Below are 13832 nucleotides of genomic sequence, written 5' to 3' on the forward strand. Positions count from 1 at the left end.
TCTTTGAGTGTCCTGGTCGTCATTTATATTCCCTGTGTCCCGGTCGCCATTTGTGTCCCGGTGCTTTGTTGATGGTGATTGCTAATCGAACATTCCTTGTGTCCCGGTCGCTTTCTCTTTGAGTGTCCAGGTCGTCATTTATATTCCCTATGTCCCGGTGTCCTGGTCGTCATTTGTGTCCCGATGTCCCGGTGTGTAATTTCGTCAATCAACAAACATGACGTCAGTCGACACACAAACATGACGTCACTTGACACACAGACACACAGACAACTTATTTTTATATAGATAGATGTCCTGATGTCCCGGTGTGTAATTTCGTCAATCAACAAACATGACGTCAGTCGACACACAAACATGACGTCACTCGACACACACACACACAGACAACTTATCTATCTATCTTCTATCTATATATATAAAAATAAGTTGTCTGTGGATCGTGGATCAGGTGACGTCATGTTTGTCCGCATATGACGTCTGAATTATTTCACACTAATACAAAAGAAGAAAAAAACCAAAAAAGGTAAAAACTACAAAAAAAACTAAAAAGAAAAAAAACTAAAAAAGCTAAAAAACTAAAAAAAACTAAAAAAAGGTAAAAATCTAATAACTAAAAAAAAACTGAAAAAATAAAAAAAGGCAAAAACTACAAAAAAAATAAAAACTAATAAAAAAACTAAAAAAGCTAAAAAACTAAAAAAACTAAAAAAAACTTAAAAAAGGTAAAAAACTAAAAAAAACTAAAAACTAAAAAAGAAAAAAACTAAAAAAAAGGAAAAAACTGAAAAATAAAAGAGAAAAAGAAAACTAAAAAAATATGAATAAATATATATAAAAATAAGTTGTTTGTGGGTTATGTCTGTCTGTCTGTCTGTCGAGTGACGTCGTGTTTGTCCGCATATGACGTCTGAATTATTTCACACTAATACAAAAGAAGAAAAAAAACTAAAAAAGGTAAAAACTACAAAAAAAACTAAAAAGAAAAAAAACTAAAAAAGCTAAAAAACTAAAAAAAACTAAAAAAAAGGTAAAAAACTAAAAACTAAAAAAAACTGAAAAAACTAAAAAAAGGCAAAAACTAAAAAAAAACTAAAAACTAATAAAAAAACTAAAAAAGCTAAAAAACTAAAAAAACTAAAAAAACTAAAAAAACTAAAAAAACTAAAAAAACTAAAAAAAGGTAAAAAACAAAAAAAAAACTAAAAACTAAAAAAGAAAAAACTAAAAAAAAGGAAAAAACTGAAAAATAAGAGAAAAAGAAAACTAAAAAAAATTAATAAATATAAAAAATATAAATATAAATATAATATAAATTAGCAATCGACAAAGCACCGAGACACAAATGACGACCGGGACACAGGGAGTATAAATGACGACTAGGACATAAGTAAAAAAAAAAAAAAACTAAAAAAACTAAAAAAAGACCGGGACACCGGGACACAAGGAATATAAATGACGCCCGGGACACTCAAAGAGAAATCACAGACTGGAACACCGGGACACAAATGACCACCGAGACACAGGGAATATAAATGACGACCGGGACACAGGGACATAACTACAAAGGGGACGCCGGGGTGCACAGGGGGATATATAAATGACGATGGCGACTCAGGGAATGGTCGATTAGCAATCACCATCAACAAAGCTCAAGGGCAATCATTAGAATCATGAGGTATAGATCTGAATACGGATTGTTTTCCCATGGACCATTATATGTTGCATGTTCAAGAGTCGGTAAACCTGACAATCTATTTATATGCACAGACAATGGGACAGCAAAGAATGTTGTATATTCGCAAGTTTTACGTAGTTAAAAACATATATATATATATATCTATATATATAAAAATAAGTTGTCTGTGGATGGATGGGTGGATGGATGGATGGATGGATGTGTCAGGTGACGTCACCTGAAAAAACTGGATCAGGTGACGTCAAAACTGAAAAAACTAAAAAAAGGCAAAAACTACAAAAAAAACTAAAAACCAATAAAAAAAATAAAAAAGCTAAAAAACTAAAAAAACTATAAAGGTAAAAACCAATAAAAAACTAAAAAAAAAACTGAAAAAACTAAAAAAGGCAAAAACTACAAAAAAAACTAAAAACTAATAAAAAAAGTAAAAAAGCTAAAAAACTAAAAAAACTAAAAAAAGGTAAAAAACTAAAAAAAATAAAAAATAAAAAAAACTAAAAAAAAGGAAAAAACTGAAAAATAAGCTAAAATAAAGGTAAAAACCAATAAAAAACTAAAAAAAAAAGGAAAAAACTAATAAATGACGACACTCAAAGAGAAAAAAAAGGCAAAAACTACAAAAAAAACTAAAAACTAATAAAAAAAATAAAAAAGCTAAAAAACTAAAAAAACTAAAAAAAGGCAAAAACTACAAAAAAAACTAAAAACTAATAAAAAAGCTAAAAAACTAAAAAAACTAAAAAAAAGGCAAAAACTACAAAAAAACTAAAAACTAATAAAAAAAATAAAAAAGCTAAAAAACTAAAAAAAACTAAAAAAACTAAAAAAAGGTAAAAAACTAAAAAAATAAAAACAAAAAAAAACTAAAAAAGGTAAAAACTAAAAGAACTAAAAAAGAAAAAAATAAATGACGACACTCAAAGAGAAAGCGACCAGGACAAAAGGAATGTTCGATTAGCAATCAACAAAGCACCGGGACACAGGGAGTATAAATGACGACCCGGGGGAAACAGGGGGATATAAATGACGACCGGGACAAAAAAACTAAAAAGAAAAAAAAACTAAAAACTAATAAAAAAACTAAAAAATCTAAAAATCTAAATAAGCTAAAAAAGAAAAAAAAAGGAAAAAAATACAAATGACGACCGGGACACAGGGAATATAAATGACGACCGGGACACAGGGACACAACTACAACGGGGACACCGGGGGAAACAGGGGGATATAAATGACGACCGGGACAAAAAAACTAAAAAGAAAAAAAAACTAAAAACTAATAAAAAAACTAAAAAATCTAAAAATCTAAATAAGCTAAAAAAGAAAAAAAAAGGAAAAAAATAAAGGAGAAAAACAAAACTAAAAAACGAATGTATATACAGACCGGGACACCGGGATACAAATGACGACCGGGACCCGGGACACAGGGAATATAAATGACGACCGGGACACAGGGACACAACTACAACGGGGACACCGGGGGAAACAGGGGGATGTAAATGACGACCGGGACACCGGGACAGGGAATGGTCGATTAGCAATCACCATCAACAAAGCTCAAGGGCAATCATTAGAATCATGAGGTATAGATCTGAATACAGATTGTTTTCCCATGGACCATTATATGTTGCATGTTCAAGAGTCGGTAAACCTGACAATCTATTTATATGCAAAGACAATGGGACAGCAAAGAATGTTGTATATTCGCAAGTTTTACGTAGTTAAAACCATATATATATATATCTATCTATATTCACAGGTGGGACATAGGGACACAACTACAATGGCGCGTAACTATTATGGCGCGTAACGACTTACGCGCGCGGGGGGGCTTGGGGGGGGCGCGAAGCGCCCCCACCAACTAGGTGTTGGGGTGGCGCGAAGCGCCACCCCAACAGCTAGTATATATATATATATATATATATATATAATATATATATATATATATATATATATATATATATATATATATATATATATATATCTATCTATATTCACAGGTGGGACATAGGGACACAACTACAATGGCGCGTAACTAATATGGCGCGTAACGACTTACGCGCGCGGGGGGGCTTGGGGGGGGGGGGCGCGAAGCGCCCCCACCAACTAGGTGTTGGGGTGGCGCGAAGCGCCACCCCAACAGCTAGTCTATCTATATATATATATATATATATATATCTATATATATATATAAATAAGTTGTCTGTGTGTGTGTGGGTTTGTCTGTCGGGTGACGTCATGTTTGTGTGTCGACTGACGTCATGTTTTCAACTGACGAAATTACAGACCGGGACATCGGGACACAAATGACGACCGGGACACCGGCACATAGGGAATATAAATGACGACATTCAAAGAGAAAGCGACCGGGACAAAAGGAATGTTCGATTAGCAATCACCATCAACAAAGCACCTGGACACAAATGACGACCGGGACACAGGGAGTATAAATGACGACCAGGACATAAGTAAAAAAAAACTAAAAAAACTAAAAAAAAGGTAAAAACTACAAAAAAACTAAAAGAAAAAAAACTAAAAACTAATAAAAAAACTAAAAAAGCTAAAAAACTAAAAAAACTAAAAAAGAAAAAAAATAAAAAAGGAAAAAAATGAAAAATAAAGGAGAAAAACAAAACTAAAAAAAACGAATGTATATACAGACCGGGACACCGGGATACAAATGACGACCGGGACACAGGGAATATAAATGACGACCGGGACACAGGGACACAACTACAACGGGGACGCCGGGTGGCACAGGGGGATATAAATGACGACCGGGACACCGGGACACAAGGAATATAAATGACGCCCGGGACACTCAAAGAGAAATCACAGACTGGGACACCGGGACACAAATGACGACCGGGACACAGGGAATATAAATGACGACCGGGACACAGGGACACAACTACAAAGGGGACGCCGGGGGGCACAGGGGGATATAAATGACGACCGGGACAGGGACACAAGGAATATAAATGACGCCCGGGACACTCAAAGAGAAATCACAGACTGGGACACCTGGACACAAATGACGACCGGGGCACAGGGAATATAAATGACGACCGGGACACAGGGACACAACTACAAAGGGGATGCCGGGGGGCACAGGGGGATATATAAATGACGTCGGCGACACAGGGAATGGTCGATTAGCAATCACCATCAACAAAGCTCAAGGGCAATCATTAGAATCATGAGGTATAGATCTGAATACGGATTGTTTTCCCATGGACCATTATATGTTGCATGTTCAAGGGTCGGTAAACCTGACAATCTATTTATATGCACAGACAATGGGACAGCAAAGAATGTTGTATATTCGCAAGTTTTACGTAGTTAAAACATGTATATATATATATCTATCTATATTCACAGGTAGGACATAGGGACACAACTACAATGGCACGTAACTAATATGGCGCGTAACGACTTACGCGCGCGGGGGGGGCTTGGGGGGGCGCGAAGCGCCCCCACCAACTAGGTGTTGGGGTGGCGCGAAGCGCCACCCCAACAGCTAGTTTTTATATATATAGATAGATACTAAACAGTAGAGCCCACAGGATAAGGCAGATGATTACTTCAGCCCCTTCCCTCTCCTAGAAGACCAAAAAAATTGAAAACAATATAGAAAATGTGGGCCTTTTCGGGCAAAACTTTTTCCCAACGTCCCTCTCCTATTGACATTTTTGGAAAACTTACCTGTTGTCTTACCCCTTAGATGTATCTTGGTGCCCTTACCTCTAAAGAGCTAATTCACCATCCACCAAATTAGAGTGTGCGATTCTTAGGTGACTTGGGATACACCAATTTAGAACTTTTCTACAAAACGCCTGTCAGCTTGGTCATTATTATTTGTAAATTTAACCCGTACTCATTATAAAATTGTATCCTTTCTGTATTTTATCAATACTCGTTTAAAATCGTATGTATGCCTCTTTATGTGTCTCCTGTATGCATTACTTCTCTGTTTATCCGATCGTCTAGAAAATTTAAGAAGTTGTTGAGTAACTCTTGGGAAGGTTTTAGATCTACAATCCCCCCCTCACTAAGGCCCTCTTAACAGATTCTGTACTGACTTAAATTAGATACCCCTTTATATAAATATTTGAAGATTAATTCCATCCACATTATTCTTATTTTCTAATATTCATTATCCAATAACGCCCGACAGGTAAGTTAATAATCCTAACATAGTTTTTCAAATACTCTTATATCTAAAAATACGATGGCTGTTTTACATGTTGGGAAAACTTTTCACAGGGTATTGTCTGGAGTGAATTTTCTACGTTGGGGAGTTGTAGGGATAATTTTTTACGTGTGGGGATTGTTTTCCGGGGGATAATTTTCCATGGGTGGAATCTCTACGTAGGAGGAGTTTCCCGCATGAAGAATTTCCAGGGGAAATTGTCTGCGGGGAGAAATTTTCAGGTACCGTAAAATTAAAAATACGATCATTATCAATGCGTGGGAGATTTTTCATGGAGGGTGGTTTCCTGATGGGAAACTTTCGGTGAGGGGGGTTCCCTGAATTTCGCAGCAACGCGCGACAGGTAAGCCAGTCATCTTATAATTCGGAAAGTTTTTAACTTTTGATTTAAAAACTCTTTAGTGTTCTTCTTTTTCTTTTTATTTCTTTAACACTATTCTTCTTTCCTGATTCAGGACCAAATTTTCTTCTGTGTACTGCCATACGGAGTGGCTATCTCATTTAGATTCAGCATTTCTATAATGCACATATGGAGGGTGGGGCTTTTTGATCATTTCATTCTCTCTTTGTCGAAAAAGTCCGGAAAGTTTAAATAGGATCTAGTACTGAATGCCTAGTTTGAAGTCGTAGTTATTGTCCTTGAAAAAAGTTTGATTTAAAGAAGTATGCTTCATGGCCGTGCTACATGGGTGGCTCTTGTAGTCTTATTCCATTTTTTCATACAGATAACTGTTTTGATTGATTTTTTGTTTCTTTTCCTCTTATGTATTGTGTCACTCCGCTCTATTTTTGTATTTTATAGTGGTTTAAAAATAACAATTGAAACGAAAATACATTAAAAATGGATGAAATTTTTAGTAAGTGAAAAAAACAAGCATGTAAAGACTAAAAAAAGGTAAAGACAAGGGAAAAAAAGGTGAATAGCGTGACACTGAAACGCCGAAATATTTTGGCTTGACATCTGGGGCGCCAGTGATAAAAAAGGAGGAGAGAATACAGAAACCTAATTGTTCAAATCGCCTCTGTCTTTGGGTTGCACTTCTTCTTATACTTTTCATTATCGCTATTGACAGTCCCCGAAAAAAATCGTTGTAAAAGAGAGACAGGGGAAAAAAAAACCGGTACGAACTTTTTCCGAACCCAAATATTACTGGGAGCCCTATAAAAGTCGAAATTGTCTGACGTAAGGACAAAATATTCTCTCTGCATCAGGGATACTCCAAAATGATGTAATAACCAAAAACACTAAAATTAAGACCCCTGTTAAAGACTAACTTCTTAATATGTGACTCTAGGCCATAGAGAGAGTCCGGGGAAGGCTAAGAGGCCTGGGGATGGAGCCCCAAAAGATCCCTATGCAACTTTTTTACGTGTAGAATTATTTATTTAATTCTTAATTATAAAAAAAAATTAAGATTGTTATTTGTATTTAAAATATCAAAACCATTTTGTGAATTATTATTATTATGTTTTGGTTTAGTCTGTCGTCAAGTTTATGTGTCTTTATTTCATAAGAGGCTCCTCTTCTGAATAAAAGAATGAAGGAATTTAAATTTTATTTACAACCAGGCAAAGATAAAGGGTGGGCTTAGACGGCTAGCATCTACTATATCCAAATATAATCCTTCCTCTCCTACCAAAATAAATTACTTAGTGATTATTGGAACACAACTTTACGAACCTACTTCGCAAACTGGGCTACCACATAGTTTAACTCTCAAAAATAACCTGTATATGAAAGTTGCTGAGACACTACATTTGCCTTCACATCCCATTTTCAATAGCTTTCCTCTTCATACTTCTGACATTTGAAATATAATACAGAATTTTAGTTTTTACTTAATAACGATCTATTACTGAAAAGTAATAGTAAGTGGTTTCAACATCACATTTACTCTGTCATGAAGCTTTATGTATTTCCCCGAACATTGTCTTTATACAATGTTCGTTGCGCCATTCTGCTATACAAAACATTGTTGTTATACCATTGTCTTATCAAACAGTTCGTGGTAACGAACTGTTTGAAGGAGCGACCCGACTCAATAGTAACCAAAACTCTGAAAAACGGAATTTTGATACCAATAGCTACGTCAAAAGCATCATGCTGCTTATAAATATTTAAGTTTGATCAAGTTTAGTCTTACCCATCAAAAGTTACGAGCCTGAGAAAATTTGCCTTATTTTAGAAAATAGTCGAACAACACCCCTTAAAAGTCATGTAATCATAACGAAAGTCACACCATCGTATTCAGCGTATCAGAGAACCATACTGTAGACGTTTCTAGCTCCTATCTACAAAAATGTGGAATTTCGTAGTTTTTGCCAGAAGACCGATCACGGGTGCGTGTTTATTTATATTTTTTTTTCTTCCTTTTCCCCAGGGATGATGGTATCGACCCAGTGGTCCTAGAATGTCGCGAAAGGGCTCATTCTAACGGATATCAGAAGTTCTATTGCCCTTTTTAAGTGACCAAAAAGTTGGAGGGCACCTTGGCCCCCTCCCTCACTCATTTTTTCCCCAAAGTCAACAAATCAAAATTTAGAGATAGCCATTGTGTTTAAAATAGTCGAAAAGCTAATAAATATGTCTTTGGGGACAATTTACTCCCTCACAGTCCCCAGAGCAGGGGCTGTAAGTTACAAACTTTGACCAGTGTATACATATAGTAATGATCATTGGGAAGTGTACCGACATTTTCAGGGGGATTTTTTTTTTGTATTTTTGGGGAAGGGGCTACGTGGGAGGATCTTTCCATGGAGGAATTCGTCATGGGGGAGAGAAATTCCATGAAGGGGGCCCAGGAGTTTTTCTAGCATTATTTAAAACAAAAACAATAAAAAATATTAAAAGTGCTTTCAACTGAAAGTAAGGAGCAGCATTAAAACTTAAAACGAACAGAAATTGTTACGCATATGAGGGGTTCATCTCCTCATAAATACCTCGCTTTTTACACTAAAGTATTTTTAGTAATTTGAACTATTTTTTCTACTACCTTTGTGATTCAAGGGTCATTCCCTTGAATGAATTGGGGCAAAATTTGAGCTTTAGTGTAAAGAGCGAGGTATTAACAAGGTGGCAAACCCTCTCATATACGTGATAAAAATATACGAATATAGAAGCTCCTTACGGAAGTTAATTCGCAAGTTACGTATACTTTTTACTAATAAAAACGTTCGTAAAAAATTAAAAGTTCAAGATACCTTTTTAAGTAACCAAAAGATTGGAGGGCAACTAGGCCTCCTCACCCCCACCCCTTTTTTGTCAAAATCGTCCGATCAAAACTAAGAGAAAGCCAATGAGCCGAAAAAATTAATATGCAAATTTATTTTAATTATTCATGTGCGGAGAGCCAAAATCAAAACATGCATTAATTCAAAAACGTTCAGGAATTAAATGAAAAAAAAAACAAGTTTTTTTAACTGAATGTAAGGAGTGACATTCAAACTTAAAACGAACAGAAATTCCTCCTTATGTAAAAGGGGCTGATCCCTCCTCAACGCCCCCCTCTTTATGCTAAAGTTTTTTATTGTTTTAAAAAGTAGAGTTGAGCGAAAGAGTCAAACTTTAGCGTAAAGAGTGGGGCGTTGAGGAGGGAACAGCCCCTTTTACATAAGGAGGAATTCCTGTTCGTTTTAAGTCCTAGTGTCGCTCCTTGCTTTCAATTAAAAAAAAAACTTGTTGTTTTTAATACAATTTACAATGGCTTTTGGATGTAGAGCCGAAATATTTTGTTTTTTATTGTTATTTTTGTGTCAAGAATTTGTCATCGTCTTATATGAGAAATATTATATGTTGAATATTATCCGTTTTTAGTAAATGTTGTCTCAATTGTCAATAAAAAGACAGTGCGATCCAATGCTGTTATTTCGTCAAAATTCTGTGGGGGAGAGGAAATTTGGAGCCAATTTTCCCGAAATAAGTAAAAATAACTGAAAACTGAAAATGAGCCATATATTGCCATAAAGGGAAATATATACTAATGAAAACTGACCTGTTTCTCTGGATGCTTGAATTGTTCAGTCTCATCTCAGTTTTGGCAAGATTTCTGCTAAAACTATGCTTCAGCTGGGGAGCAAAATGAGGTTTGGGGAAAACTTGGGTCAGGAGGGGGCAGTTACCCCTCCCCTTGCCTCTTAGCAAATTACGTCCCTGGTGTGTTCTAAGAAGCTGTTTTATTTTTAGTATGCTTTTATGTAACGATATACGTCTGTAAAATAGTAGTAAGTGGTTGCAACATCACATTGACTTTGTTATGAAGCTTATGCATTTCACCGAATATTGTCTTTACGCTTCTTTTTATCAGTTAAATTGTTATTGTACTCATTATTGTTATCATACTTTATGCTTATATATAATATGTGCTTCTTATTACTTTAAACGCCATTATTTTTTCCTTAGATGTTATCTAATTAAGCGGTAAGATTCAGGTTCTTGTGCTATTCACTGTCATATGTTAGTAGAAACAAAAAGCTAACATGCCTGCTTTACCTGGTTCTTGTCTAATGTGCTCCTATATGCTTTCATTGCAGAGAAATGAAGCTCTTAGCCCGACACTACTTCCCGCTGTACCCTTTGACCCAGACGAAGACTGTCAAATGCTTAAGAGCTTTTCGAAGGGCATTTTTGGAACAGATGAGAAAGCTGTCATTGGTGTCATGGGGAAGAGAACTTGGAAGCAGAGATTAGATGTATGTGAAGCGTACCAAAATAGATATGGAAAGGTAAATATATCTTCAGCTTCGTGTTAACTGTCTACTAAATTACTGTGAGGATTTTGGGAAGGTCTGGAAGCCAAGGTTACCTGATTGAGATGTGAAAACTTGAACTTGCAACAAGGGCAAGTATTCTCTACTTCACTGTGCATCTGGGACTCAGATATTTGTGGGAATATGTTTAACCATAAGTCTCAACAGATTCATGATGGCTGAGCTTCCAAAGTCAAACCACTTACCCCTACCCCTAGGCAAAGGGTTGGAAGTGCTGGACTTTAACCCCTGCTCCAAAGGTCGTAGAATTATGTCCTCTGAGATGTAGGGAGAAATATTGTGATTTATAAGTTTTTTTCTCTGGTATAAGCAGCTTTCTCATTTAGACCCTGAGTGGTCAAGAATCCATTCCTGCTAATACCAATTTTGTAGCTGAAAATTCATGCAGTCGCAGCCAGCTCAGTCTATTTCAAGAACAAATAATCAGTAAATCCAAGTGACAATATCTCTGACGTCACAAGCCAGCCGCTCAATGCATGCGATTTTGATAAGACTTTTGTGTCAGAGACAAGAATTTTGCATGCCGTAGTTGCTCTTAATTTGCTGAAAGTCAGAATAAGTGTTGATGAAATATCTAACGATGAAATGGCAGGATTCTACTGTTAAGAAGTGTTGAATTTAGCAAAAACGCTGCTCGCATGTCTGTGTCGTAAAGCTGGTAGATTGCAAGAAAGGAGAGGAAAAGCAGCTGAAAAGCATTAAAATGCGTTTAAAAATACCAATAACGTTTTAAAATACCAATTTTATTGCATAAATACTTAATGAACCCTTGTATATAATGATTTAATTCTCACTATTTTCAAATGCTTTCAATGGTTGGGAAGATAGGTGGCTTCCTGGGATACTAAGGAACAAACGAGGTCTAGATCTATTCGTTTAAAGTAGCAGTAAGAAACTTCATGGTGTCAAGTAGAGTGTATTTTACTATCTATTTTTGTATTTATGCTTCCTTTTTTTTCTAGAAATGGCGTTTATATGACAAGATTTTTTAATTCAGATTGTGGTTATTTTTGAACTATAAAGGCATAAAAAACTTTTGCCGGCATAGAGAAATAGTGAGACTACTTTTTGAAAATTATGAGACTAAAAACTTTTTTTCTCTCTGGCATGAAATTTAGGCGAGGAGATCCAGTAAGGTTGTACAGAGGCAGGGCTACTAGTCCATAGCTGTACGTTCTAGATGAAATAAGGATATAGAGAGTAACCTAATACTACTTAATACTTAACTACTATAAATTTTTTTTTTTTCATTTTCGTTTATCATTACTTCAGATATTTTTCAACGCCTTTTGCCCTAGCTTCTTAGATTGGTTTTGTCGCATTTGATGCTCTAGGTTGTTTATTTTCACCTATGTGAACCTATATTTCTCAGGTTGTCCTTTTGATCTGGTCTCATTTGACAGTCTAGTTAGTTTATTTTAAGCAACTGTTAATTTAAGTTTTTGTCCTCTGCGTATTATAAAACTGCTGAAAACGCCTTTTGCAAAAAGGCTCATTACAATTGGTATTTTATGCTTAGCTATGTTTCTTGTGTAATTTTGTCTGCACCATAGACACTAAAAACGATACAACCACTAATGAGACAAATACGACGTATGCATGCTCTTGAAATGTGCTCCTAAATATTACGTCACTCATTGGTTTTTTTTTTCCCTAAACTAAGGTTCTTAACGAATTTTCTCAACTCGTGACCTATATAGATCTTGTTTAGGCCAGAAAATCCCAGGATTTCAATTTTCTAAAAATATATATGGAGGCTTTTTCGAGAAAAAATGCACACATAAATAAATACATATGGTATTATTGTTCGTTTAAAGAGAGGCCTGGCCCCGTCATGGCTATGCGACAGGCTTGTCTATTTTGATTCTCATTATCGCTTATCTTGTAACCGCAGGCAATGAGAGCCTCTTCTTGATATCATTGCGTCACCATAGGGTCGATACGACCACCATGGAAAAACACCAATTCTTCCTTTTAGTAGTAGTAGTAGTAGAACAATTTTATTAGAAATAAACATTTCTTAATGTTTGGTAAGCCAGTTTAAAAAAAGAAAAAATATGTAAATGATTTAAGCTGGGTCCCAAGAATGGCTACCCGGCATGCTTCTATATATTGATTCTTATCGTTGCTTGTCGTCAAACTGTGAGCCTCTCCTTGATGTCATGGCGTCACCATTGGTTTGTTACAACCACCATCGGATAAAAACAATTCTTCCAATAAGTTGTGGACTTTTTAGATCGTTTTAATGGCCATAAATGTCAATATGCCAGTTAAAATAAAAAAAAAACAAAAAACAACTATGTAGCCGATTTTAAAGCCAGGCACTCGGCATGTGGCAGGCTCGTATATATTGATTCATGTTGCAAGTAGCAAACTCCAAATGAATCACCTTTGTTTACTACTATTTCCAAGAAAAAATGGAGGACTCCCCAGAGTCTATAAAGTTAAAGGGTCCCAAGGACTTGTAATAAACAGTTGCGTTGTTTGTGGCATCTTTGTAGGTTTGTACTGGTTTTTGTGCCTTATTTTGTTGGCGTCAAAGATTGTTCGTCTAACGTAATGTTTCCTTCTTCTTCACTTTCATTTGTCTCGTTCTGATTTTGGCTGTCGCTTATCTTCTAACAGAACAATTCTTTTTGTTCTTCAATCCATTTCTGACACGTTCAGATACTCTTTTTCATGCAGTTGCTTGTAATTCTCACTGCGACTCATCTTCTAATCGCATATGTCTTTGTCTTCGCCGTGGTATATCTTCTAGCTGCATATTTTTTTTTTGCACTTTCATTTCTAATTCGTTTTACTCCTTATTTTCGCATATTTCTTTTTTCTACACTTTCATTTGTAATTCATTCTACTCCTTGTTTACTGTAACCACACATTTTTTTTATTCTTCACTTTTCACTTATTTTAATTCTTGCTGCCGCTTATCTTCGAACCGGTTGTATCTTTATTCTTCACTTTTGTCTTTGAATCGTTGTAATTGTCCCTGACGCAAATATTTTGACTATATATTTCGAACCGGTTGTATCTTTATTCTTCACTTTTGTCTTTGACTCTTTGTAATTGTTCCTGACGCAAATATTTTGACTGTATATGTTTGTTTTTCATGTAATTTATTTTTTTGAAATGTACTCATAAACTTGACATCTATCGTAT

At 35.5% G+C, this 13832-nt stretch overlaps 1 protein-coding gene across 8 annotated transcripts in view; it reads left to right on the plus strand.

Annotated features, from left to right (window-relative positions):
* LOC136026522 (annexin A7-like) overlaps positions 1 to 13832 on the plus strand; it is a 216870-nt gene that overhangs the window by 186198 nt on the left and 16840 nt on the right. For all 8 annotated transcript variants that reach the window (XM_065703180.1, XM_065703176.1, XM_065703174.1 and 5 more), the window contains one exon: positions 10440 to 10631. In XM_065703180.1, the coding sequence (XP_065559252.1) occupies positions 10440 to 10631 (192 nt within the window). The remainder of the gene's footprint in view (positions 1 to 10439; positions 10632 to 13832) is intronic.

The sequence above is a fragment of the Artemia franciscana genome, chromosome 4, assembly GCF_032884065.1.
Source record: "Artemia franciscana chromosome 4, ASM3288406v1, whole genome shotgun sequence".
Classification (NCBI taxonomy): Eukaryota; Metazoa; Arthropoda; class Branchiopoda; order Anostraca; family Artemiidae; genus Artemia; species Artemia franciscana.